This window comes from Girardinichthys multiradiatus, chromosome 18, assembly GCF_021462225.1.
Source record: "Girardinichthys multiradiatus isolate DD_20200921_A chromosome 18, DD_fGirMul_XY1, whole genome shotgun sequence".
Classification (NCBI taxonomy): domain Eukaryota; kingdom Metazoa; phylum Chordata; class Actinopteri; order Cyprinodontiformes; family Goodeidae; genus Girardinichthys; species Girardinichthys multiradiatus.
This window is the reverse complement of record NC_061810.1, coordinates 1437332-1463908: the sequence shown is the minus strand read 5'-3', so window position 1 is coordinate 1463908 and position 26577 is coordinate 1437332. Positions and strand designations below refer to the sequence as shown.

The following is a 26577-nucleotide window of genomic DNA, read 5'->3' as shown; positions in this document are numbered from 1 at the left end:
TAATGACCACATTTTAATCCATCTATTTGCATCTTTCTTACTCTGAGTGCTCATATTTACATTCCCCTTGTAACTCAAATAAGATGGTGAGTAGTCAGAAAGCTGCTCTAATATACAGAATTTTCGTTTAATGTTGTCAGAAATACAAAAAGTGTAAAATTTTGTCCATTTAACTTGTTTTTATCGAGTCACTGGAGTCCCTTCATATCCACACCTAGGAGGGTGGAAAACAACAACAACAATGATTCAGATCATTTTTATTTCTTTTGAAGTTAAATAGTTGTTTTGTTTTATTTTTTAAAGATATGTTTTTCGGCACTAGTGGCCTTTATATTTTTTTAACAGTAGGTAGACAGGAATGGGGTAGAGAGAGGGGGAGACTTTCGGTAAATGTCGCCAGGTCTGGGACTCAAACTCCTGACAGCCGCTTCAAGGACTATAGCCTCTGCATATGGTCGCGTGCTTCGCCTATACACCATCAGCGCCGCGCCAAAGTTAAATAGTTTTTAAGAATCATTTTTAACCCATACATGCAAATCTGTTGATTTCCAGCATGAAAAAAACATCTTCACCAAGTGGAAAATAATAAAATGGAATTTCAACACAAAGGACAGAAACCAAAAATAAAAGCAGAAGTCTAATTGCAGTGGTTATGAATTTAAAAACAGCATTTTAAATGAGTGGCCAATGGCACAGAGGAACAACAGTTGGATATCTAGGTTAAAAGGCATATGGAAGAACTAAAAAAGAAAATAATCACCCCAAAGTTTATGCAATGCTCATAAACATAGGTTATGCAAAAAATAAATGTATTGAGAAAAAAAAAACACAAAGAAAATGTTAAAGGACCCAGTATGGTTAGAGTGCTACAAAATCCATGTTTTCTTCTCCTGAAATCCTGAACTATTAGCATCAAAACCCCAAAGCATAAGGGTTGTCATTTGGTTAACCAGTCAGCAGAAAAAACTAAATACTGTCATCAAGAGAAAATATTAGTGACTTTCTGCTGCATGAGAAAGGTCTGTCCTTCAAATCACTTTACAGCACCTCTCAGTAAAAAATGCAGCGTCTTGGATTAGAAGCTAAAAAAGGTTTCCAGTGGGCTGTTGGGGTCACACCCACCATTTTTGTCAGATAAAAACTGTACTGACGTAGGTCAACAGGCGTCTAATCTCTGACGTCATCAGAACTTATAAAAACCCAGGAAACAAACTTTAAACTGCCATTTCTAGTCGTAGTTCACGATACTACGTTCGGAAGCATCTCTGGGGAAATAGAAGCTTGCGGGCGGATTTACTTTTCCTCCACACTGGCCATTCCTGGAAGAGCATGAAAGATGGAAATCTGTCTGATACAAGAAGATCCACTTCCTGATTAAAGACTGTCGGACGCGACCCAGGCGCAGGTGAAAGAAAAAAAGGTTTTGTTTCCAAGGAGACGAGTTTCCTCCTTGTTTTTCAGTCGACTGCAACGGTTCCTAATTTTTTCCCTGTTTTGGATGGATAAGTTTACCATTTTTGAGTTGATCATGGGCGTGTGACACTCTGGCTCCCCCTGTTTTTCTTCAGACCTACCACCCATCCTCAAGCCGGTGAAGAGAAGAAATCGACTTCAAAGTAATTTTGTTCTTTTTATTCTAAATCAGATAGGTATATTTAGAGGTCTGGGTAGGGTGAGGCATAGTTAAGGTGAATAAGTATCACCATTAGTTAATCCAAGGTATTAACCTGTTGCATGAAATATTTGTTCGAATGTTTCATGCTGAACTGTTTTGATTTGATGTTTGAATACTGTGGGAGTTAGGGGTTAAAGCTGAACTTTGGAAGTTTTTCATTCGATACACACTGCAGTCTCGACCTCGTGGCTGGGCCACTCCATTGTTTGTACCATCATTTTACTACCCTTGGGGTTTTTCCACCGAGCTCCAGCCTCAGAGTTTTACAACCCTTTGTTCAAGATTTGGGACAATCAGCTGCTATCTAAGGGGTGGGGCGCTACCGCTCTACCAGGTGATAGCCGCTATCAAGGAGAAAGGCTTCACATCGTAGTGGTTTTGTTCATCCTTCCAAGTTAATCCAGATTGTTGTGTTATTCTCATTATTCTCATCTCCATCTACTCTCAGCACACATCTTTATTTTTTAATATTAATGTACCCCTTTTCGTAGAATAGTGCATGCTTAATTAGGTGAACGTTGTTGGAATAGTTTGTAAGAAGGACTACTGTGTACTGTCTTTCCTACTTCAAGCCAGACAAAAGAGGAACTGACAGCAAGGTTCAACACTTTTCTTCCATATACACTGTTTCTCTAGTGTAACATAACCTACATTAACATTGTAAATATATTTTAAAGGCAAGAAAAACTATGACAGCACTCTAAACATATGGCTTCAACAATCTGTAAAAGTTACTGAATAAACTTTATCTGATGTTGCAAAATATAGTGATAGAACTAGACTAGAGTAAATCATAAACAGTATACATACAGACGATATCACGAAAGATGAAGTATGGAGCCAGATGCTGGCTCCATACTTGCAGGTTAACCATGCAGGTTAATGTCAGTCATCAAACATATGTAAACATCCATAGACTTCCTACTTCCTGTGATGTCACTGCTTGACTATTTACAAAATCATCTGTAGGGGGTGCTAAAAATACACTTGCAACAGCACACTCCCTGCCTGGCATAGTCAGATGCCACTACTAACATTGAAAACAAATACTTCTAAAACAGTTCGGTCTTGGTTTGGCGGTAACAAAAGAACGAGTTCCGACACCGGTGTCAAAATACTTTTGTTTCTTACTGCCTTGATACCTTGACCTCTGCTTTGCGGACCTTGTTGTCTTGACTCGGGAGAACTTAAGTGATCATTCCCAGGGGCCATTCATTTCTCTTGAGCTGCTGATGCTTAAGAAGCACAATGCTCCCAATCTTCAGTTTTGGCCTGTTAGTCTGCCACTTCCTTCTTGGCTGCAATGTTAAAAGATACTGCCGTCTTTAACGTTGGAGTCTTCAGGTGGAATAGATGGAATACCCTCCTTTTGAGTTAGGAGGGTGGCTGGGGTGAGTATAACTGGGTCACTTGGATCAGCAGCCACGGGTAGGAGAGGTCTTGCATTGATGATTGCCACCAATTCCGCCATCAACGTGGTAAGCACTCCATGTGTCAAACATGATGACCCAATTTGCAGAAATATTGAATCCAAGATCCTTCTGACTATTCCAATTAGCCGTTCCCATGAGCCACCCATATGAGAGGCGTGTGGGGGATTGAAAACCCATGAGCACCCTTTGTCCGCCAAATAATTTTCCACAGATTTAGAGTTACTATTAGATGGGATCTTTAGTTCTGCTGACACACTCACAAAATTTGTACCTCTGTTTGAACGGATCTGTTTCACAGGACTTTGAATGGCTAGAAATCTCCTGAGGGCATTGATGAAGCAAGAGGTGTCCAGAGACTCTATGACCTCAATGTGGGCCGCTCTCACAGCCATACAAACAAATATCACAGCCCATCTGTTATTTTGGGCGGGACCGCCTCTTGTACTCTGTGAAACGACACATCCAGTCCAACATAAGTGAATGGAGGGTACATAGAGAGACAATCTACTGGCAGGTCAGCCATCTTTTGTTGTTCAGGGAGCCCACGGAGCTTTCGACATATGACACAATGATAAATGACATTGCTCACCAATCTCTTCATACCAATGATCCAGATGCCTGCTGCACTAATGGCCCCTTCAGTGAAGTGACGGCCTTGGTGCAAGGTTTGTTCATGATAATGTCGGACCAGCAATGTGGCAACATGGGGTTTACCCGGAATAATCTTGGGGTGTTTATCTTCCAAAGGAATCTTTCCATGCTTCACTCGACCACCTACCCTGAGAACATTGTGTTCATCAATAAATGGATCTAGGGTCTTGAGAGGGCTTCCTTGTGGGATCACTTTACTGTTTTTGAGACAAGCCAACTCTTCAGCATATGCCTCTTCCTGAACTGTCCGAATAATAACATGCTCTGATAGACAGAGCTGCTCGGGTGTGTCCGCTTTCTGACATAAGTGCCACCCTTTACATTGCCTGTTTTCTGTGACTGTATGGGTACAAAAACTGTTTACAATGTGAAGAAGAGTAGCAATGGCACGTTTCAAAGCTTGCCTGGTAGAGAATTTAGAGAAACGATGTGACCCAAGCAGAGTAAGAAAAGCCTGTGTCTGTAAAGTGGAGATTTGAGGATGGATTTCAACATCCGCATGTGGATCGACAAGCTCAAAGGAGTCTCGTTGTAAAGATTCTTGCACAGGCTGAGTAGGAAAACTAGGTCCCCTGAGCCAAGAATTGTCTGAGAGAAAAGCAGCTGGTACAGACCTTGTAGCACAGTCAGCTGGATTTTCTTCTGTCGAGACTTTCATTGCTTAGAATGAGAAGATCTTCTTATGCGCACAACACGATTACTAACATATACACAAAAACGCCTTGTCTCGTTTATTTATGTATCCAAGCACCACCTTGCTATCTGTGTAGAAAGTGATAGTATCCATTTTCATGTCAAGTTCCGATAATATGAAGTCTGCCAGCTCTACAGTCAGTACAGCACAAAGTTCAAGTCTAGGAACTGTGTGTTCAGGTCTGGGTGCCAGTTTTGCCTTCCCCATGACAAAGCCACTCTATATGCTCCCTGCCTCATTTACCACCTTGAGAGGCAACTGCTGCGATAGCTTTCGTTGACGCATCTGAAAAAACACACAGTTCTCATGTCTTTGAGGCTGAGAGAGACACTTCAGTATAGGGTCTTGGAATATTCAAGCTACTTAGATCCTCCAATGAATTCTGCCAATTTCTCCATTGTTCCTCCATTACATCAGGAAGACGAGAGTCCCAGTCTAATCTTTGTTGTGTCAGCTCTTGCAGAATGTACTTCCCTGGGATGGTCACAGGAGCCACAAATCCTAAGGGGTCATATACGCTGTTTACCACCGACAAGATGCCTTGACGGGTAAAGGGTTTTTCTTCTTTATCAATTTTGTAAACAAATGTGTCAGATTCCAAGTTCCAATTTAGTCCCAAGCTGCACTGTTCAGGAAGAATGTTTGAGCTTAGATCCAGATCCTTCAGGTCATTTGCACAGTCTTCAGGAGAAAAAGCTTCCATAACTTCTTTGTTGCTAGAAGCAATTTTGTGGACTCTCAGGTTAGAGTTTACTAAAACATCTTGTGTGTCCCTCAGCAGACAGATCGCTCTTTTTTGCAGTGGAAAAGGACTTAAGTGCATCATCCACATAGAAGTCCCGGTTGACAAAATGCTTCACCTCAGAGTCATGTGTGGTTCTCCTTCCATCGCAGCTTGCCTAAGGCAGTAGCAACTGCTGGACTGGGGCTGTTTCCAAACACATGTACCGTCATGCGGTACTCGATGACCTCCTGTGTCGGGTCATTATCCCTAAACCAAAAGAACTGTAGAAAGTTACGATCCTGTTCTGATGTGCACTGGCTAATAACTCCTGAAATTTGAATAGATTCTGACTCCCCGCCATGCTCCAAAGGTGGATTTGTGTCTTTAATCCATGGTGCCTGACATGGGTGAAGAGCAGATGAGTGCCTGTCAGTGTTGCACTCAGTGCACTTAACAATATTTTGACATTCTCTTGCAGTGTGTGCTGAGGAGTTGCAACACTTAAAACAGATGCCATTCTCTCTGAGAAACGTTTTCCTCTCTTCTAAAGGTTTCTCCCGAAATACATGACATTTCTGTAATGTGTGGGTTTGCTATGTATAGGACATCTCCTATCTGGATCCTCTACATTCCTTTTGTGTCTGTGGTCTGAATGAGCAGTAGCTGACACTTCTGTTTTGTGAACTGTGATTTGCCTTTGTCGTTTTTCCATGGAGGTTTTTGCACACTAACATCATCTTGACCAACAAGGTTGAAGCTGGGATCATTCCTCATTTGAGCTTGGTTATGTATGAAAGAGACAAAGACTGTGAATGGGAGAAATGGTACACAATGCAATTGTTTATAGGTAGATCCATAAGAGAGCCATTTTTCTTGTATACCATATGGTAACGTTGGAATTACTGTCTGGACACCTCTGGGAGTATCAAGATAAGAAAGCCCAGGCAGATCTCCCTCAGCTTTAGCTGCATCTAATTCCATCAATAAATCACTGAGGTTCTGGAGTTTGGTGTAGTCTTTGTTACCAATTTTTGGAAAACTATCAAGTCTCTGAAACAAAGCTTTCTCAACAGCTTCTGATGCACCATAACAAGCATCTAATCTGCTCCAGATCATGCTCAGTCCCTTAGCTGGCTGGTTTATGTGGATGGACCTTATGCGTTTTGCATGCTCAGTCGATTCACTTCCCAGCCATTTGACAAGAAGGTACATTTCTTCTTCACATGTTAGGTTTAAGTCTCTTGTTGCATTCTGGAATGAACGTCGCCAGGCTCTGTAGTACTCTGATCCGTCATTGAACTGTAATAGACCACTGGTAACAAGCTCTCATCGTGCTAAATATCTGACGAAGTCTGACATGTGCGAATTAGTGTAGAGTAGGCTGCTGAAAGTTGCCACATTGGAGTGTGGGAAGAGCTTCCGTAAGATTGTTGGTCTCACGTGTCGCTGACTTGTAGTGAGGCTGTATGAAGGCATTAGAGAGTCTTTGTAATCGTTTTTTTTTGGTTGTCCTGTACTGAAGCTCCATCTGTTGAGCTGAAGTGTTATTAACATCCAATGTGACAAATGGGTTAAGGCCTTTTTGCTGTGTTTTAAAAACCTTAGCATTAGCATCATCAAGATGACCATCTCTTTGTAGGGTGAAATCTGGCATGCACATTGTATCGTCTGAAGGTTGGTCAAGAGGTGGCTGCTGTGTCTGTAAGCATTGCACATCCTGTGATTCCATATGTGTGTCTCCTGAAAGTTTAGCCTGGTTCTCTACATACTCTCTTGTATGTTCAGAAGTATCTGCTACTAATGAAATGAAAGGAAGGTTAAAGCTGTGTTTCCCTTCACTTGATCCTATCACAGCTTCTAAAGCTTCTGCCTTTGCTACAGCTGCAGCTGTTTCCTTTTCCATAGTCAGCATTTCTATAGAAGCTTCCAGACGTGTTTTTTTACATTTTCCACTTCATTTCTTTCTCTGCAAATACTAAACGTGATTTTGCTGCTTCAGCGTTAGCCCTGGTTCTTGCGGCTGCACGCTGGTTGCCGATCCACTAGAACGAGTGGATGACACAGAGGCATAAGACCTTGTCCTTAATGACGTTGACTTTGTCTCCATATTGCAGGTAGGTTGGATGCTGTGTTGTGTAATGACAATTGCTGCAGTCACATGCACTGGATTACCTTTTCTATAACTTGGCGTCTTTTCACTGTACTGTCTTTCCTACTTTCCGCCAGGCAAAAGAAGAACTGACAGCAAGGTAAGAAAAACTATGACAGCACTCTAAACATATGGCTTCAACAATCTGTAAAAGTTACTGAATAAACTTATCTGATGTTGCAAAATATAGAGATAGAACTAGACTAGAGTAAATAATAAACATTATACATACAGACGATACCTCGAAAGATGAAGTATGGAGCCAGATGCATGCAGATTAATGGTAGTCATCAAACATCATGTAAACATCCATAGACTTCCTACTTCCTGTGATGTCACTGTTTGACTACTCACACAATCATCTGTAGGGGATGCTAAAAATACACTTGCAACAGCACATACTGGTTTAATAAATTTCACACAGGTAAAGAGACAGCGTTTGTGTTTATTTTGTGTAAAAGGTGTTCCACCATTCACTAAAACGGTTGTGACGCAGTGACATTTGGCATGGTTTTGGTTAATAATTAAAATGTCAGTCAGTCAGTCAGTCATTTTCTATCGCTTATTCCATAGTGGGTCGCGGGGGAGCTGGTGCCTATCTCCAGCAGTCTATGGGCGAGAGGCAGGGTACACCCTGGACAGATCGCCAGTCCATCGCAGGGCAACACACAAACAACCACGCACACACTCATTCATACACCTAAGGATAATTAATTAATTGTAATTATTAAGTGCTGTGAGCCCAATAATCAAACCACTAGAGTGTATCTCTGATCTTTATTCTTAAGGAATGATTTTTGGTTAGAAGTTATTTCTTTTCTAAATTATGATTTTTTTATTAGAACGTTTGATAAATATTTTTATTCAATAATCATAATCCTTACAGGGCTCAACAGTGTGGACTGTGGGTGATTGAATGAATGATGGTATTCAGTGTTAATCAACATCCAACATGGAGATGATGCTACAACATTAGTGCAGGCCCACTGAAACATCTAAATATAATGTGTAGATGACAATGTAACTTTCTACAGTCACTGATGATGATAGAGTTATATTACCTCTACAGTAACATTTTACACTTTTTATCATTATCATACCATTTGGAAGTGAAGATGTATGATCAGGTATAACATTATGACCACTGCCAGGTAAAGCATAAAACACTGATGTTCTCTTTATCATGGCACCTATTAGAGGGTGGGATATATTAGGAAGCAAGTAAACATTTTGTCCTCAAAGTCAATGTGGAGCAAGAAAGAGGGCAAAATAATGACGTATGCACATCTGGGACAGAGTAATTCCACAACTACTAATCTTTTGGGATGTTCTTAGTCTGTAGTGGTCAGTATCTATCAGAAGTGGTCCAATACAAGAACAGTAGTGAACCTGCAACAGAGTCAAAGGTAACAAAGGCTCACTGATAAAATGGTGGGAGTGAAAGCTGATCCGTGTATTCTGATCCAACAGATGAGCTACTGCAGCTCAAAAGGATGAAGAAGATAATGTTGGTTTTGAGAGAAAGTTATGAGAAACTGCACAGAGGTTGGTAAGAATAGAAACTGTACTACCTGATGGTTGTGGTCTCATTCAGCAGGATATAGGGCTTCCCATAAAGCAAAACTGATTAATGGTTCAAAGAGGAAAACAACCGATTAAGGTGTTGACTTCAAATGACACCCTGTGGGATGTGCTGGACAAACAAGTATAATACATGGGGGCTTACCTCACAGCTTATAGAACTTAATACATCTGCTGCTGACATATTGGTGCCAGATAATAAAGCATACCTTTGGGGGTCTGGTGGAGTCCAAGTTATGACAGGATAAAATTATGATGGTTTCAAATTTGTCTTTAGAAACAACATTAAAAAACTCACAGGCCTGACCAGTAAACAGTTCTGATCACAGTCCAGTTAAACATGTAACACAGAATTTGAAAAGATAGCCATCTATAAGAGGTCACTATTGGCAGTACTAATTAGTTTACTGTTAGACTGAAGAAACCCCCCTCTGTGCTTTTAAAGCTAGTGACTAAACAAATACAAACAAAGAAATCTAATACTGTTCCCAAACCCCAGCGATACATTGTATTTATCACTGCAAGGCTGTGATACTGCTTGGAGAGAAACAAGAAATTCTTTTCTTATTCTGTATTAATATTTTCTCAGCAAGACAAACGAGATGCCAGTGAGAGATGACCCAAACAATCACTGAATCAATTTGTCCTTGTGATGGTTGACATCTCTGACAGCATCTCAAAGGTCCTCACTTACAGCTACCCAAACCAATCAAGACTACAAGCATTAAGATTAATACTAAACTTCTTCCCAACAATGATTTACTTTCAGGTGGCTGCAACATCGATTTCAGCATTATCAGAGTCCGATCAATCCAATTCAAAGCTATATGCTGAAAAATGGGGCCTCTAGATTGATTCAAAGGGACAATGATAACCCACTGTTATAGAATCAAAATGGCACAGAGTTCAATTGTTTTGTTTTAGCAGTATTTTAACAAATGGCTCAGTTCTAATGGAGGCAATGCTGGGTCAGATATAATAAGATTTCCTGATGCTGGGGACATCGGGGCGTTGGTTGAAAGCCAGGCTAAATCACAATTATCATTATGGATCATGGCGGGATGTCAGTCCTTGCACATGTTAAGGTGACGCCGAGCACCATTGCCCAGCTCAGTAACAGGCCTATTATGATGGCCCTATTAGATCAATGTGTCAATTACTATTACTCAAACCGGCTCTTGGGTTTGAAAGCATTTAAAATGCAGCACATGGCAGAGAGAAAGCTTGGCCCATTTACTACATTTGACAGGAAATAAAACCACTCCAGGAACTAAAGATCAAACATCTCCTGAAAATAGGACATACAAAATGCAACATTAAGAACAGAATGGTAGGAGAACAAAAAAAAACACTCAAAATGCAAAGAAATAACCCTTCTTGTTGAAAGAATTTCTGTTGGTATTGATAGTTTTTGGTGATGATTCCCAATGATTTTGATTCAGAATATTCCATTTCCTTTTACCTTCTTTCAGTGTCAATGACATTGATTTTAAACTTAGATTTAGGCATTAAGGTTGGACATGAAGGAAAACAGCTAAACAGATATTTTGCCACATTATAAACACAAGTGAAAGACTAGAATTTGTCAAATGTGAGGAGAATGTCAATTAGTAAAGATGATGTGGGTGAGTTACCTGGGGCATCTACTTTCTGAGAAAATGTCTCTTTTTATTTTTAACCGTGTCTTGTTCGGCAGAGTAGTGCTCAAGCCCAACAGATTTACTTTCACAAGTGGAGTATTACGGCTAACGCTTTAAAGCTCTGCTTGATATTTATAAAATAAACTTTACTAGAAACAGCTTTGGGATTATTTCAATTGTTACAGACACGGAGACAGAAACAAAAAGGAAAAAAAAAGAAGCACACAAGAGAGAGAGGTGGGGCAAAAAGGAAAAGGGGAGAGAAGGAGAAAAGAATGGAGAACAAAGGATGAAGAGAATACAAGAAAACACCCTGCTTGCTTCTACACTTGCAGAAACATATATATTAACAGCTTTTTTACTAAAAGTGCACGGTACTTATCAATGCAAGGTGTATTTAGTGGTAAATGCGGCTCAATATAGAACATTTGTGTATCTGTTAACACCTGAATCTAAACACCTGTGGGTCTGAGTGTGAGAGCGCTTGTGTATACAAGGTTTCTCCATAAAAATATGCAATAGCGAATGTGAGGAGCCACAGACCTTCCCCCCTGGACCTGGGACAGATACGGAGGAGATCCGAGCCATAGACATCCACAGGCCCTGAAAATGTCTCTTAATTTACAGTAAGACCCATAAAAATGTTAATCTGCTGGAAACATTTAGAGCATGGTAGGATAAATTCTGTAGAGGTCTCACAAATGTCCAAAGAGTTCAACTTTATTTTCCAAATTATTAACTGAAGCAATATGTACTTTAGTGTGTGATTATCAAAATAAGGTTCTGCGGAGACACTTGCCAGCACAGTTTCACTTAGCGGAAGTTTATCCAGGTTGTATTTGCCTCATGTTATGGCCGCAAACAACCTAAAATGTGATTGCTATCACCTTAAATATAAATTTTGTAATGTACACCTTCTGAATCTGTTTTCCCTTTACTCTGACTCACTATAAAACCTTCCTGGGAATTTGTTTTTTCACTGCTGGATTACAAGGCTTCAGGCTACAACATTTTTAATAAATCTCTAAATGATGTAATTAAATGATAGTGGCACAATGTCATATTTCAAAAATACTAATGTATTATTTGTTTCATGTCTTATATGTATTACTAAATAGTCATTAAGGACAATTTGGAATCCACTGAGCCATTTAATGGACCCGTTATTATCAATCCAGTTAAAATGATTAGCATCTGCATTTTTATTTTTACATTAGTACTGATCTTATTCCATGAGGCTAAGACAATCTGCACACATTTTTATATGAACATGAACTAAACCAAGGGCTTGAAACCACAAGATTTCATGTGGAAATGGAAGGAATAGAAAGAAGCTCTGGGAAGGAATTAAAAAGTAGGGAAGTAATTTATAAGCAAAGGATGTTACCACATTTCCTACTGGTGCAAAGTTTTACAAGGTCCCCAAATACGTATGGCAATTACATGGTGTGGAAATGTTATACAAACACAAGTTCACTTTGGGATGTTGATGCTGGGTGTACAGAAAGACAGACCTCTGACACTCCAACAAGAGACTGGTTGTATTTCTGAGGAATGGTATTTCCACTTACATTAAATTTATATAGGCCAGAAACTGATCATAGAATGCCAGTATATTAATATTAGTGTAGCCAATAACCATTGTATGATGTTAACATTTAACAAGCACTAAAAACTCCACAAGGGTTGCGGATAAGTAGAAAGGTCTATGAAAAAAGCTTTAAGACAGTTTGGCAAATGTACTTGTTTACAAATAGAAAAATGAACATATGAAACCTAAAGGATCACAGATAGAATAGACAGACTGTTGTCCCAACTGGGGATTCCTGCTGAGTTAGTAAACACATGACAACGGTTTTCTACATCAACTTAAACAAACAGACAAAAAATGTAAAAACAGAATCTCTATGCATGAATAGTTAACAGCAGATGATGTAACAACAGAAATAACAACTAAAACAGCATCCTCAGCAGCTCCTGGTATCCATCCATACTACCCAATAATGCATAAGGGTTATCCAGTTTCAGAAGATACCATAGCAAATACAGGATTAAATAGAACATAAAAGAAATATACCTGTTCACACCTGCTAATCGTGAAATCTAGCAATTTATAACCTGTTGTTTCAATGCTTGTTTAAGAAACTACTTTTGGTGTACTACTTTTTGGAAAGGGTTGGGTAGCAGCAGTTAGGGTTTAAAAGCAGTAAAGAGTGGATGCTTAAGATAATTAAGAATACTCTGCTTCATTATGAGATCTCTGTTTATAGATGTGTTCTAAGTTATTCACACTGATCCCCAGCAGCTTGCTGCTATTTTCTTCAGTGTGGTCCGTTGTAATTCTTTGACGCCAACCAAACCAGCTCATAATACAACATACACAAAGTTCAAACACTCGCCACTATAACATATTCAGCCTTTTACAACCAACATCAAATGCAACTACTCGTACTCGTCGTCTTCCGCTTTATCCGGGACCGGGTCGCGGGGGCAGCAGACTCAGCAGAGACACCCAGACGTCCCTCTCCCCAGACACCTCCTCCAGTTCCTCCAGGGGGAGCATAAGGCGTTCCCAGGCCAGCCGAGAGACATAGTCCCTCCAGCGTGTCCTGGGCCGTCCCCTGGGCCTCCTCCCGGTGGGACGTGCCTGGAACACCTCCCGAGGAAGGCGTCCAGGAGGCATCCGGTATAGATGCCCGAGCCACCTCAACTGGCTCCTCTCGATGTGGAGGAGTAGCGGCTCTACTCCGAGCCCCTCCTGGATGCAACTAAATGTTTCAAAATTAAAGCCTTTGCAGTACCTTTTTCCTAAAGGAGTTCTATTTACTGGTTTGCTATCTAAAACCAACCACAAAAATACTTGTACAACATAATCAGTTTGCCAACTATCACAGACCGACTTCGTCTAAAATCAGTAGACAAACTTGCATTTTTTCCAATGTTCATGCAGCTACCTGAAGTTTGTAGCAAGTTCTCCAGTCCTCCTCAGGAACTGAGCATTCATTAACAGGAAGGTTGAGCTAGTCATGATTTGAACTTCTCTATCTAATCCCTTCTTTCTTTCTACGTGTCCATTTATGTTGTGCGTGAGGAGGAATCCCCAGAATATTCTGTTTTCAACTGAGATTTAGAAATTTAGTGACTAAGGAATTCTTTGTTGAAGGAATTCTCTTTTTTGTTGGATATATTGGATCACTCTATTTGTGGTGATTCTGTGATTAAGTCCACAAGTGTCAAGTATCCTAAGGTCTAGCACTGCCAGTCCAATAATCCATGCAGATGAAGCCATAGAGGTCAGGGGTCAATCTGAAGTATAATCAAAATTCCAAACAGTCACAAAGAAGACTGAAAACCAACTAATTAGTTCAAGTCCTCACTCACTGCAGACACCACAAAGCAGCACTACGCCCCTACAATAAATCACTCTAGCAACCTAGACATGAAAACAATATTCAACATTGATATTGACAAGGAATACAGAAATTAACCACAACATTTCAGAAATTACATTATGAAACTTATTTTGGTCCACACTGGTCACATAACATGACAGCGTTTCTTCCCACTTTGTTATGTTCCAACTATTAACTTTAATGTAGTTTTTTCTTGATTTTATGTGATAAAACAAAAAGCAGCTTATACTCTGAAAAGTGTGGTGTTCATTTGCAATCAGACCCTTTAACTCTAAATACAATCCGCTCAACCATATGCATCCAGAAGTCAACTAAGAACTACACTCACCAGCCACTTTATTAGGTACACCTGTCCAACTGCTCGCTAACGCAAATTTCTAATCAGCCAATCACATGGCAGCAACTGAATGCATCTAGGCATGTAGACATCTGCTCAAGACGATCTGCTGCAGTTCAAACCGAGCATCAGAATGGGGAAGAAAGGTGATTTAAGTGACTTTGAACGTGGCATGGTTGTTGGTGCCCGACGGGCTGGTCTGAATATTTCAGAAACTGCTGATCTACTGGGATTTTCACGTACTACCATCTCTAGGGTTTATAGAGAATGGTCCGAAAAAGACAAAATATCCAGTGAGAGGCAGTTCTGTGGGCGCAAATGCCTTGTTGATGCCAGAGGTCAGAGGAGAATGGCCAGACTGGTTTGAGCTGATAGAAAGGCAATAGTAACTCAAATAACCACTCGTTACAACCAAGGCATGCAGAAGAGTATCTCTGAACACACAACACGTCGAACCTTGAGGCAGATGGGCTACAGCAGCAGAAGACCACACCGGGTGCCACTCCTGTCAGCTAAGAACAGGAAATTGAGGCTACAATTCACACAGACTCACCAAAATTGGACAATAGAAGATTAGAAAAACATTGCCTGGTCTGATGAGTCTCAATTTCTGCTGCGACATTCGGATGGTAGGGTCAGAATTTGGCGTCAACAACATGAAAGCATGCATCAACAGTTCAGACTGGTGGTGGTGGTGTAATGGTTTTGGGGATATTTTCTAGGCACACTTTGGGCCCTTGGTACCAATTGAGCATTGTGTCAACGCCACAGCCTACCTGAGTATTGTTGCTGACCATGTCCATCCCTTTATGACCACAGTGTACGCATCTTCTGATGGTTACTTCCAGCAGGATAACGTGTCATGTCATAAAGTACGAATCATCTCAGACTGGTTTCTTGAACATGACAATGAGTTCACTGAACTCAAATGGCTTCCACAGTCACCAGATGTCAACCCAAAAAAGCACCTTTGGGATGTGGTGGAACGGGAAATTCCCATCACGGATGTGCAGCCGACAAATCTGCATGTCAATATGGACCAAATTCTCTGAGGAATGTTCCCAGTGCCTTGTTGAATCTATGCCACGAAGGATTAAGACAGTTCTGAAGGCAAAAGGAGGTCCAACCCAGTACTAGCAAGGTGTACCTAATAAAGCGGCCGGTGAGTGTAAGTTGGAATGGTTTAGATCAAAGAATATTCATGTTTTACAATGGCCCAGTCAAAGTCCAGATTGAAATCAACTTGAGGATCCATGGAAAGACTTAAAAATTGCAGTTCACAGACTCTACAACTAATCTGAGGTCTTTGTGAAGAAAAATAGGACTTTCAGTCTCTAGCTGGTTGAGACATTACCCAAATGAATTACAGCTGCAACTGCAGCAAAATATGGCTGTCTAAAGTGTTGACTCAGGAAGGATAAATCCAGACACAATATGTTTTAGCAAAGAATTCCAAAAAACCTAGCATACTTTTCTTCCACTTTACAACTATGTGCTGCTCTGTCTTTGTCACATTATAATAAGGTGGAAGTTTGAGTTTGTTACAAAATGTGAAAATGTTCAAGGGGGATGGACGCATTGGCAAGGCACTGCTGAACATTTTAATCAGCACATTGATCCCCTAGCATCTGTGAGCCCACACAAAGTCATTTCCATAACAACTTGTTAAAAAACACCAAACAACAAAGTTCTTTCTGAACTCTTTTCTCTTTCTGAACTCCCACTTTCAGTTCTTTTTAGACTCTCATCATTCCACATGGACAGAAACAGCTTACCACATCACACTGCTGAGGGCTCAGGGGCCACAGTTATTGTGGCATGCTGCAGACGCTAGAAAGAAAGTATTTAAGGTAAGAAGTTCAACCATAGCACCATGGATGCAGGGCTGCCAGAGACATGTATTTTCTTTGCTCTTGACCTCTTTAACACTACACTACAGTACCATACAAAATAGATATATGAGCCACAACAAATGACTTTACTGTACATATAAATGGTAAACAAAGAGTAGACAATATTACAATTTAAATAACGGTGACAAAGTAGGCAGTATAGCAACCTAAAAAACAAGAACATGAAAACATCTGTATATAAAGCTCAGAAACCGAGCTGATTCTTTTTTCTTTGACAGCAGCCAAGTGGATATTAATATTCATTACATAAACCATAGCTTGCATTATATCCAGTTTTAGCCATTTCAGCAAAGTGTGCCAGTTTTATGTCAAACCTAAGTGAAACCACATGACACATAGAAACATATGCTCCCAGAGAAGTTCCTCTTTTCTTTAACATGCAAAAGTTCCATTTATTAATGTAAAAACGTAACATTCCTGGAGCATAATGAGGTCAGCTCTGTGGCATAAAGGAAGTACATTCAACACCTCAATCTGTTCAAATTATTTACGGAGGAGATGATTCTTTAATGGAATATTAAACAAAGCCATTCCAAAACCTTCTGCTATCTGGTTGAACTAAAAAGAGATCAGTCAGTACACCATGACTCTACAATTAAAAATGCATATCTAACACTGTTTTCCTCTTTAGCTAACATATATTAGCACAGTGTTTATTCTGACAGCAGATGACTGAGGCAGAACACAGGGAAAGTCTTATTGGTTGAGGTCAGTTTTAATGATTGGGTGGAAAACGTTCAGCCACCAAGCTCTGAAGTCACAGTTTTCGTTCCCTCCACAGAAAATCATGATTCATTAGAGGAACCTTGAATCTGCCCAGTAAGGCAAACCAAATCTACAATTTGATAATTTTAATACGATGACATATAACTCAATAACAGGTTTCAATTTCTGCTTGTTACAAAATAACATAACATAGTTGTTACCACTCCACAGCTTTACTTTCATATTCTAAACTTCATCAAAACAGTGTTAACAGCCAGGGAATGTAGAAAATGTTCACAATGTTTTGTTTTACAGAAGCAGTACTTCTCAAAAGTTTTGTTAAAAAAAAAAAAAAGGTTCACAATGTTTATTAATTAAACCTAAGACCATCAAAGGCTCACAGAAAAGAGGTACGATCACCACTTGAACCCTAAGACAGAACCTCTTTTCTTATTCTTACCTTGAAACACGTGCTAATGGACACTTCTGTCAGGTAGTGGTTAAAATATTTCACTCAGAAATGGTAAAGTCCTTCAAGAAGCTGATATATGTTGAGTTCTCGCCTGTCCTTGTGGGTAAACATAGCTAACATGCAACGATTAACACTTAACATACCCATATGTGACGTGTAAACAGCTCATGTAAACATTGTATAACTAATCCTGTAGCAGTGAAATCAGTCCACATCAATGCATTCAAAATTCATTAGGTTGTTTTAATCAAATATTGCTAACATAGTATCAAAAATTATACTTTATAATATATAATTGTTCCACAATAGCAACTTTAAACACAGACATCTTGAAACATATTTGAATTTTTTTGACACTAATACTTACTAATTACCTTCTGGCTAAAATGTGAAAATTTAAAAACTTAGTAAACATTAGATAAATCCAACTGTTTTTGTTCATCTGATGGTATGTTTTGGAGAGATAAATATGACAATGTTTCAATGTTGCTGCATGTGGAGATGAACTGAAATGATATCAAACAAACCACCATCAAATCACACATTAAAATAGATTTGGTGATGGATGAGGAATAAGGTGTGAAATAGTATTCAGCCTCAGTGGATAGTAATGGCTAAAAATGATTTTCAGCCAATTACGTTTTTAGAGAGAGAAATCAAGTCCCTAAAAAAGAAACGCTACCTTGACCAAGCTATTACTGAAGATTTCTTCAGAGTGTAGGGCTAAGAAAACTTTAAAACTACAACGTAAGTACTACAAAATATTAACAAATTTAACCACAGAGGGCTTGGTTTAAGGCATGAGGTTTGGGGTAACGGTTTGAAAAGTCATTACCAATCGTTCAGCCTGTCGGGTGTGTTTATGCGCACCACTTCCAGCACTACCGAGTTTAATCTAACTTCCTATTTGAAGGGGGAAAACTGGTGAGGCAGAACACATTTTCGACAGACATAAAACAGACATGCAAGTCAAAATAAACGCTCCAGAGTGAAACTGGAGCCCCGCAATCCTGCCTGTGCACTGAACATGTGTGTGTGTTTCTGCATGTCCGGGCCAATGAAACCAGGGATGTAGAGGACCGTACTACACCCACTCTCGTTTCCATGCCGGCAGATAACAAAAAGGGGACTGGAAAGATGCTTGTGTTTTCAGTGGAAAACATGAAGCTATGTTCACAAATTAAAGCCAAATTCTGGAGACCAAACCTTCAGGCTGAATTCTGTGACACGGTTGGCATCCTTTCTGAGTACCAATCATCAAAAGAAATACAATGATTATCAATACTGCTTTACAACTAAACATAATCCCAAAATGCATTGAATATAATTCAATTAATGACCATACAAAGTCCTAGTTGATGATCGATGCAAACCAAGACTTGTGTTTAGTGACTGGCAAAAGTATTTGTCGCCTTTGTTCTTTTTCCTGTTTTGTTGCCTCGCAACCTGGAATTAAAATAGATTGTTGGAGAGTTTGCACCATTTCATTTACAGAACATCTCAACAACTTTGAAGGTGTAATATTTTTTTATTGTACGGTAATGTAAACAACAAATAGAACAGAAATAGCAGAAAACTTCACAGCGTAAATAACTGTTCACCCCCCTTAAAGTCAGTACTTTATGGAGCCACTTTTTGCTGTAATTACAGCTGCAAACCAAGGTGGTCTATGTGCTCGACACATCTTGCCACTGGGATTTTTACCCATTCCTTTAGAGCAAAACTGCTCCAGCTCCTTCATGTTGGATGGTTTTCAAGATATTCAAGTCTAATCACAGATTCTCAATTTGATTGAAGTCTGGACTTTGACTAAGCCATTCCAACACATTTGAATGTTTGCCCTTAAACCACTCAAGTGTTTCTTTAGCAGTGTGCTGTGGGTAAAGGTGAACCTCCATCCCAGTCTCAAATCACAGACACACTGAAACAGGTTTTGCTCAAAAACATCTTTGTATTTGACACCATCCACCTTTCCCTTGACACAGACCCTTATCCCAGTTCCTGCTGTTGAAAAACATCCCCACAGCATGACGCTGTCACCGCCATGTTTCACTGTGGGGCTGGTAGTCTTGGGGTCATTGGATGTGTTGGGTTTCCGCCAGACATGGCGTTTTTCGTAGTGGCAGAAAAGTTCAATTTTAGTCTCATCTGAGCAGAACACCTTCCTCCATACGTTTGTGGAGTTGCCCACATAGCTTTGAGCAAACTCAAACCGGGCTTTCTTATTTTTGACTCTTAGTAATGGCTTTTTCAGCCCCCCCTCTTCCATAAAGCCCAGCTCTATGGACTGTATGACGTATTGTGGTCCTAAGGACAAATACTCCAGTCTCTGCTGTGGAACTCTACAACTCCTCCAAGGTTATCTTGGGTCTCTGTGCTGCCTCTCTGATTAATGTCCTCCTTGCCCAGTATGTGAGTTTTTTTTTCAGTGGTTTGTTTGTTGTGGTATCATGTGCTTTAGATTTCAAGATGGATGTGATGGTGCTTTGTGGGAAAATCAAGGATATGGAAATTTTTTATAAGCCCTTCCTGACTTGTACTTCTCCACAACTTTGTCCCTGACTTGTTTGGAGAGCTCCTTGGTCTTTATACTGTGATGCTTCTTGCTTAGTGGTGTTGGAGCCTCTGGATCCTTTCAGACAAGGTGTGTTTATAATGACAGATCATGTGACACTTAGATTGCACACAGGTGGACTTTATTTCACTAATTAGGTGACTTTTCTAAGTAACTGGTTAACCAGAACTTAAGGGCTTCATAGCAAAGACATACATATATACATGGAAATCTTCAGTTTTTTCATATTTTTCAACTTAAGACTATTTTGTGCAAATCCATTACATAAAATGAGATTGCAAACCATTTAATTTGCAGGTTGGAATGTAATAAAATTGGTAAAAGCCAAGTGGGGTAAATACTTTTGCAAGGCACTTTTGCAAGGCACTGTAACTATGTGAGTGGAGTCACAACATAACAGTGAGAAACACCATACCCTCATGGTGGATAGAAAGCATCACTTCTCTAAATCTCCTTAATCTGGTGGCTTATTTCATCAAAATGCATGATGATTTCCGTTTAATACATTTTAGAAGAATTATGTGTCCAGTAAACAGAGCAAAACCTGTCAGGAAAATGAACTGAACTACAGGGCTTAACGCCACAGCAGGCCTTTTGCCATCAAAAGTGTTTTAGTTGGATAAGTGGAATTTGATGCTTGCAACACTGCAATAAAGATCCAGAGTTTTTATAGCAGCACTTCAGTCGGATTTGAATATAAATGTTCAGGAAGTGCCTATATCACATATTTACCTCTGCGTGGCAGACGTTATGGGTTTTGGACCAGATGTACAGATAAGGCCGAACATTTTGACAGTGTCACAACTTCAGTTTTTAGATCAGTTTACGGGGAGGTCAGACAGATATTAAAGGAGTTACATATCAGAAATTAACTGCATGCAATCAGAAAGTAAACTTAAGGTTTGGGAAATGAAGTAAGAAAAACATATCAACTGAATCCCTGTCTTTTCACAGATCCGGTTGATATAGTCTAAAGATTTAACATTTAAATTTGGCAGTATGGCCCAGACATTCCACGTTTGTTGTTGTCTTTGATTACTTCCTTATACAAAAACATCTGAGCACCCAGGGATGTCATGCATAACAGCAGACAGACCTCAGTTATTGAAGCAACCAAATGAAACTTCAACATCCATCAAAAAGGCCGGGGGCCTCATGTAAGGAGCGTACGTACACACAAAAATCGGCGCAATGTTTTACGCACAACTTGGTGTGTACTAAAATGAACCTGGCATGAAATCCACGCAAACTTTTGAACTGCCGTGAAAATGTGTGGAAGCCACACAAACTTTTTAATCATCAATAAAAAACTACAGAAAAGTAAAACTCACCTAAATACACTGAGATATAACTCCATCAAGCTTTATTTAATTTCTCGTCATACAATAACTCGTCATACAATAATGTAACACATCTCAGAAAATTATGAAAATAACCTCATTCGGATATAAACTGGGAAACGTCCTATGTTTCTGTCTTTAGGTGGATATGCTCATCGGTGCGCTGAGGAGGGGCACCTTCATTCTCACTGAGAAAGAAAACGGTGCCGGATCAGCAGATTAATTCCAAAGAAGTCAGTTTTGATGATTCCTAAGGTGGACAAGCTGGAGACAATCACGTCCATAAATAGCTGCATAAAGTTGCGTGTTATTGTGGAACAATGACAGCTCTGGCTCAGCTGGAGGATATCACCAATGGAAGACGTTGGAGGGAGCGTTTGTTTTTCAGAGATCGTACTGACCTACTGGTAAATGATGATGCATGGCTTATCAGCTGCTTTAGATTGCCCTGGACAATTAATTTGGAGCTCTGCACAGAGCTGGCCTCAGTGTTACAGAGGGAAACCAGGAAGATTTAAGCTCTTCACACAGTGTGTGTGGTGACAGTCTTCCTAATAGAAATATGGGAGGCATATTCACGTCACTATAATGATCATTAGTGAGCTATGATTGAGCTGTTTGGATTTAAAACACACATTCTAGAACTAAACTGGTTTGAGTCGATAAACGTTTGATTTTCAGTCAGGTTTGAGTCACTGATGTTATTCAGTTGGTTTGCTGTAAATTACTACAAACATACCCTATGTGTGTAGACACAGTTTCTCTTACGTATATTTCATCCAAAAGGAACCTGATCGGACTGTCACTCACCGTTGCCATGGTTATTTGGAAATGTTGTGGGTGCTTTCGGGTTATGTATACTACATTGCATATGTATTTATGGCCGGAGACCAGGCAGTTCCAGAGTCACATGCAGCTGTGCGGAATTCACTGCAAATTGGGATGCATGAAGGCTACGTATTCGGTGACATGTCTACGCACAGTTTCGTACATCTGAATTTTTTTTGTGCGCCGTAAGTTTCAGAATTACTCCCTAATGAAAACCTTTAGTATGAAAGCTGCGCACTCTTCTGTACATGAGGCCCCAGGTGACCACAGGCAAGGGAAGAGAACAGTCAACGTTGGCTAGTCATTTATAAATAATGCAAATACTGCTACAAACCTATCAGAAAACTACTAACTGTACTGCAGTCATCACTTAAAATCAGCAAAAACGTTTTTGAACTTTTTTATGGAGGCTCTGCTTTTATTTCTTGAACTGGCAACCTTTGTGAGTCTTTGTGTTTGTTAGTGTCCATCCAGCAAGAATGAGGGCTGTCTTGTACTAAGAGCAGTTCAACAGAACTGCGTTGCAGAGCTTGCTATGCACACCATACAATCCTAAAAGAAAAATCCCTATGCAGTGATCAGTATTATTGCTTGATGCATGCCTTTAATGCTTAGAGTGTGCATGTCATGCCTCACCGAAGTCTTTGACTCCAATACAACCCAGACAGGCACCAACCTTCCTTTTAACAGGATTAACAGGAATGGAGCTATAGCGGCACAGAAATATTTTACCTGACACTGAATTCTGTATAAGATACCTACAGGAGCTTGCTCAGCAAAACAATATTTTTTATTCTTTAAGAACTATTTTATGGAAGAGAATCAATTGTTGGAACATTAGAAAGTTAAAACAAAACTAACTTAAACTAAGTATGGGCTGCAGAGAAGAATCCTAAAGAACGAATACATTTCCATTGAGTTTAGGTACGTCAAATACAATGACATTAAGGACATCTAAGGACATTTGTTTACATCTTGTAATGCTGGAAATGTTTGACAGCTGTGTAAACAATAAACAGTCAAAAAACAGGTCTGTTCAACTTATTAAACTAAGAAGTAAGATGGTGGTCTGATGTGAAATTCTCTACCAGAACGAAGAAAGAGAAGCAAATCCACAAAATTGGGATTTTTATGGAGGATGTTGATGACTGATCAAAACATCACATCCTCTTAACATCTGGAGATGCTGTGAAAAATGGACAGGATATTTGAAGTTTCCAAACCTTGTTTTTTCATAACTGACTTTTCACCTGACAACAGTATGTCCTCAAACAGTCCGAGACAATAAGGTCGCATCAATTTGAAAAAAGTTAAAACAGCCAAACCTATGATTGACAATAAAAACAATATCTGTTAAGGTAAAATGTTTCTTGTCCAGAAACATGAGCAGCCATAACCAATAAAACTGTAACTTCATTGTTTACTAAATCCAGAAGCACTGATGCAAAGGGGCCAACACATAGCTTTACTGTCAGGAAAATCACTGCAAGTATACATTGTTTGGACTTATGCACAATCCTTTCCATTGATAAAATTATGTTGAATGTGCTTTGCTGAAAATCCTCAAGTACAGGCCTTCAGCACATGCTTTTTTCTCTTCTCATGCTTTCCTTTAATTTGCAAATCTTGTAATCTAAGCCTAGAGCTGACTGAACCAACTTCTAAACCAGCACAGCAACAGCGGCCAAGGCTCCAATCTGTTTTCCATTTAAGTGTCAGGACGGCATCCTTTCTGGTGGTTAACAAAAGCTGTTATTTCGAAATGATTATATAGAAAAAAAATTGTGTGAGGACCGTAGTAAGTTTATGAATGGGCCATACGGAAAGTACTGAGCCGCACCCGGAAGCCTTTTTCCTTCTTGCGTCTTACCAGAGTGTTATTTACCAAGCACTTCTCCAGGAGGAAGAAGCAGGCCATGTCATTCAGCCAGGGGTCAGGGTTTCTGCTTTTCAACATATTGCATGTTTTCAGCATTAGTGGCAAGCGATGCCTGGGTGATTCGCCAAACCGTCAAAGTGCTACATGTCTCAATGTCAGTGAGGACATAGGAAAAGCAGAAGCAATGGCGACAGCGTCAGAAAGACAGGGGAAGCAGGTCCTGGAAAACATCAGGAAGGTGGTCTCCATCAAGACACGGCTGAGGAAGGACATCCTTATTTCATTTCCTGGTGAGGATGTAATAAGCTGAATTTTGTGTTGCTCTGGAAGAGTAAGTCTTTGAAGGGGTAAAGGGAAGATTATTGACAGCTTATAAAAAAGTGAGTTAAGGAGGCCTTGACATCCAGCACAAAAATTCATTTATTTCACAAAACCAAGACATTGCAGTTCCAGATGTAACTATGAACCTCAGAGAACTGACATCTGTATGTCAATCTGTCTCTCTGCCTGTCAGTGTCTGTCTGTCTGTCTGTCCGTCCGTCCGTCCGTCCGTCCGTCCGTCCGTCCGTCTGTCCGCCTGTTAGTCTGACTGACTGACTGCCTGACTGACTGCCTAATCTTTATTTGCTAAAATAAAATATTGGCATTAACGTTTCTATAATTTCTTCTGTTCTTACACCATAAACTAATGAAAAAGCACTGATTAAACAAATTTTCATTAAACTGTATTTTTTAACTGCTTGACCTTTGAAGCAAACAAAGACAGCTCATAGTATTATTTGTCTCTGGTCATGTTTCATATTGAACAGAAAATATGAGACACCATCAACTCGTGCAAAAATCAACAAACAGGACAAACTAACTCTATGAAAGGGACCTTTAGCAAGCCAAACGTATGACTCTAACCAGAGGTACTACAGTCCTAATTTCCAGATAAATAAAACAACAGAGTAGTTAGCAAATGATTATGTTACCTTCAACAAAGACAGTATTACTTGCATATTTGCACAAGCTTAACAAGCTTAATAGTTGTTTCATAACTTTTACATGTCTTACTTTGCGGAGGCTTTCAAGTCATACAAAGCATAAAGGATCAAGAACAAAAGCAGTGAGGAGTCTTTAGTTTAAACTCTAATGATGAAATATAAAGAGTTACGATCCCAGTGTAAGGATTTAGAGGGTTGGGAGACTTATATCGCTGAATACTGCAAGTCGAAGTAAACTAAAAATGAGCTATGACATTCAAGTCGAATTAAATGGTTTGTTAGATTTCTTAATACAGATGTAACGGTGCGTACAGGTTAGGGTTCTGTATTATTTCTGTACAACAGCAAATAGAGGCAAAGGCTGAATGTTTACTGAAGTGAGGAAGCTCTGAGGAGCATGAGTTACTTCAACAAGGCAGAATTGTTCTGCTAGGAGCTTCGCCTTAAAAACATTAACATTCTAAACATTTCAGAAGTTTTGATCTAAATGAAACTCAACAGTTCCCTACAGGCTGAAAGGTATATCTCTTGTTATGAAATATTACAAAATGCAGAAGAGGGTGTTTGCTTCATTTATTCTGGCTTTAGCCCAATGCAAGGAGGAACTTATTTATCACAGTTTCTTAGACACCAGCAGGACCTGCAAAGGATGTGAATAAATGACCACTTGGCTTTCCCTTCTTCTTCACCACTCCTTCATAACTATGATATGATCGAAATGTCAACCCAAGCTATTTTATATATACTGAAGAGATTACTATAATATTAGGTGAAGGTAAGTAGGAAGAACAACCTCCATAAAGTCTGTAATATTGATGTATAAATGATGAAACACTGTCTGACCTCCGGTTTACAAATCCATGCACCACAGACTTATCATTATTTATGAAACAAAGATAAGGCGAAAATGGAAAAACTTTGTGACACAAACATCTAGATGCATGCAAAACATGTCACACCCTAGAATTAATAGGGGGCGTACTTTCTTTTTGTAGTAACTGTAAATTTCTACCCAGTATTCCAATATGTTGTTTTTAGCATTTCGCTGTTGTAAAGTAGATAAAACCATAAAGATGCTAAATAATAAAGTGCAGATGTGTTGTTTTTAATGTGACCTTTAATGTAAAGGCCTTCAAACATGGCGATTAGTGAGGATGTGCTGCCAGCTCTATGATGATTCCTGAACTCACCCTGAGGACCCTGCGCTCTTACAGACCCCCAACAATGGCCTCTTCTCAGCAAAGCTGTCTGTTTTCAGAGGACCTACGGAGGAAGAGGAGTCCATGGATGAGACAAGCAGAATTATCAGCACTCAATAGGACATGTTCAACATTTCAGACCAGTTTGGTTGCCCACTCTCAAACCAACAGGTAAGTCTACTGCCATGGCGACAACCATTCTGGGTATGTGCTGCCCTGAAATGTATAGTAATAAGGTTTAAAAACTGAATTAAAAAATGTATTTCAAACTTTGCCATTGTTTTTAAGAAGAGGCTAAGGTAACTTATATAAAAATAAAGAAATTAGCTAAAATGATTTTGATAAATCTGGGAATGTAAGAACCCTGGTCTTGTTCATTTCGT

At 39.6% G+C, this 26577-nt stretch overlaps 1 protein-coding gene across 4 annotated transcripts in view; it reads right to left on the bottom strand.

Annotated features, from left to right (window-relative positions):
- Positions 1-26577, bottom strand: part of bcas3 (BCAS3 microtubule associated cell migration factor) — a 465863-nt gene that overhangs the window by 412667 nt on the left and 26619 nt on the right. For all 4 annotated transcript variants that reach the window (XR_007042330.1, XM_047391219.1, XM_047391220.1 and 1 more), the window contains exon 7: positions 26186-26258. Coding sequence is in view for 3 of the 4 variants with exons in the window: in XM_047391219.1 (XP_047247175.1) it covers positions 26186-26258 (73 nt within the window). In the remaining variant the exon portion in view is untranslated. The remainder of the gene's footprint in view (positions 1-26185; positions 26259-26577) is intronic.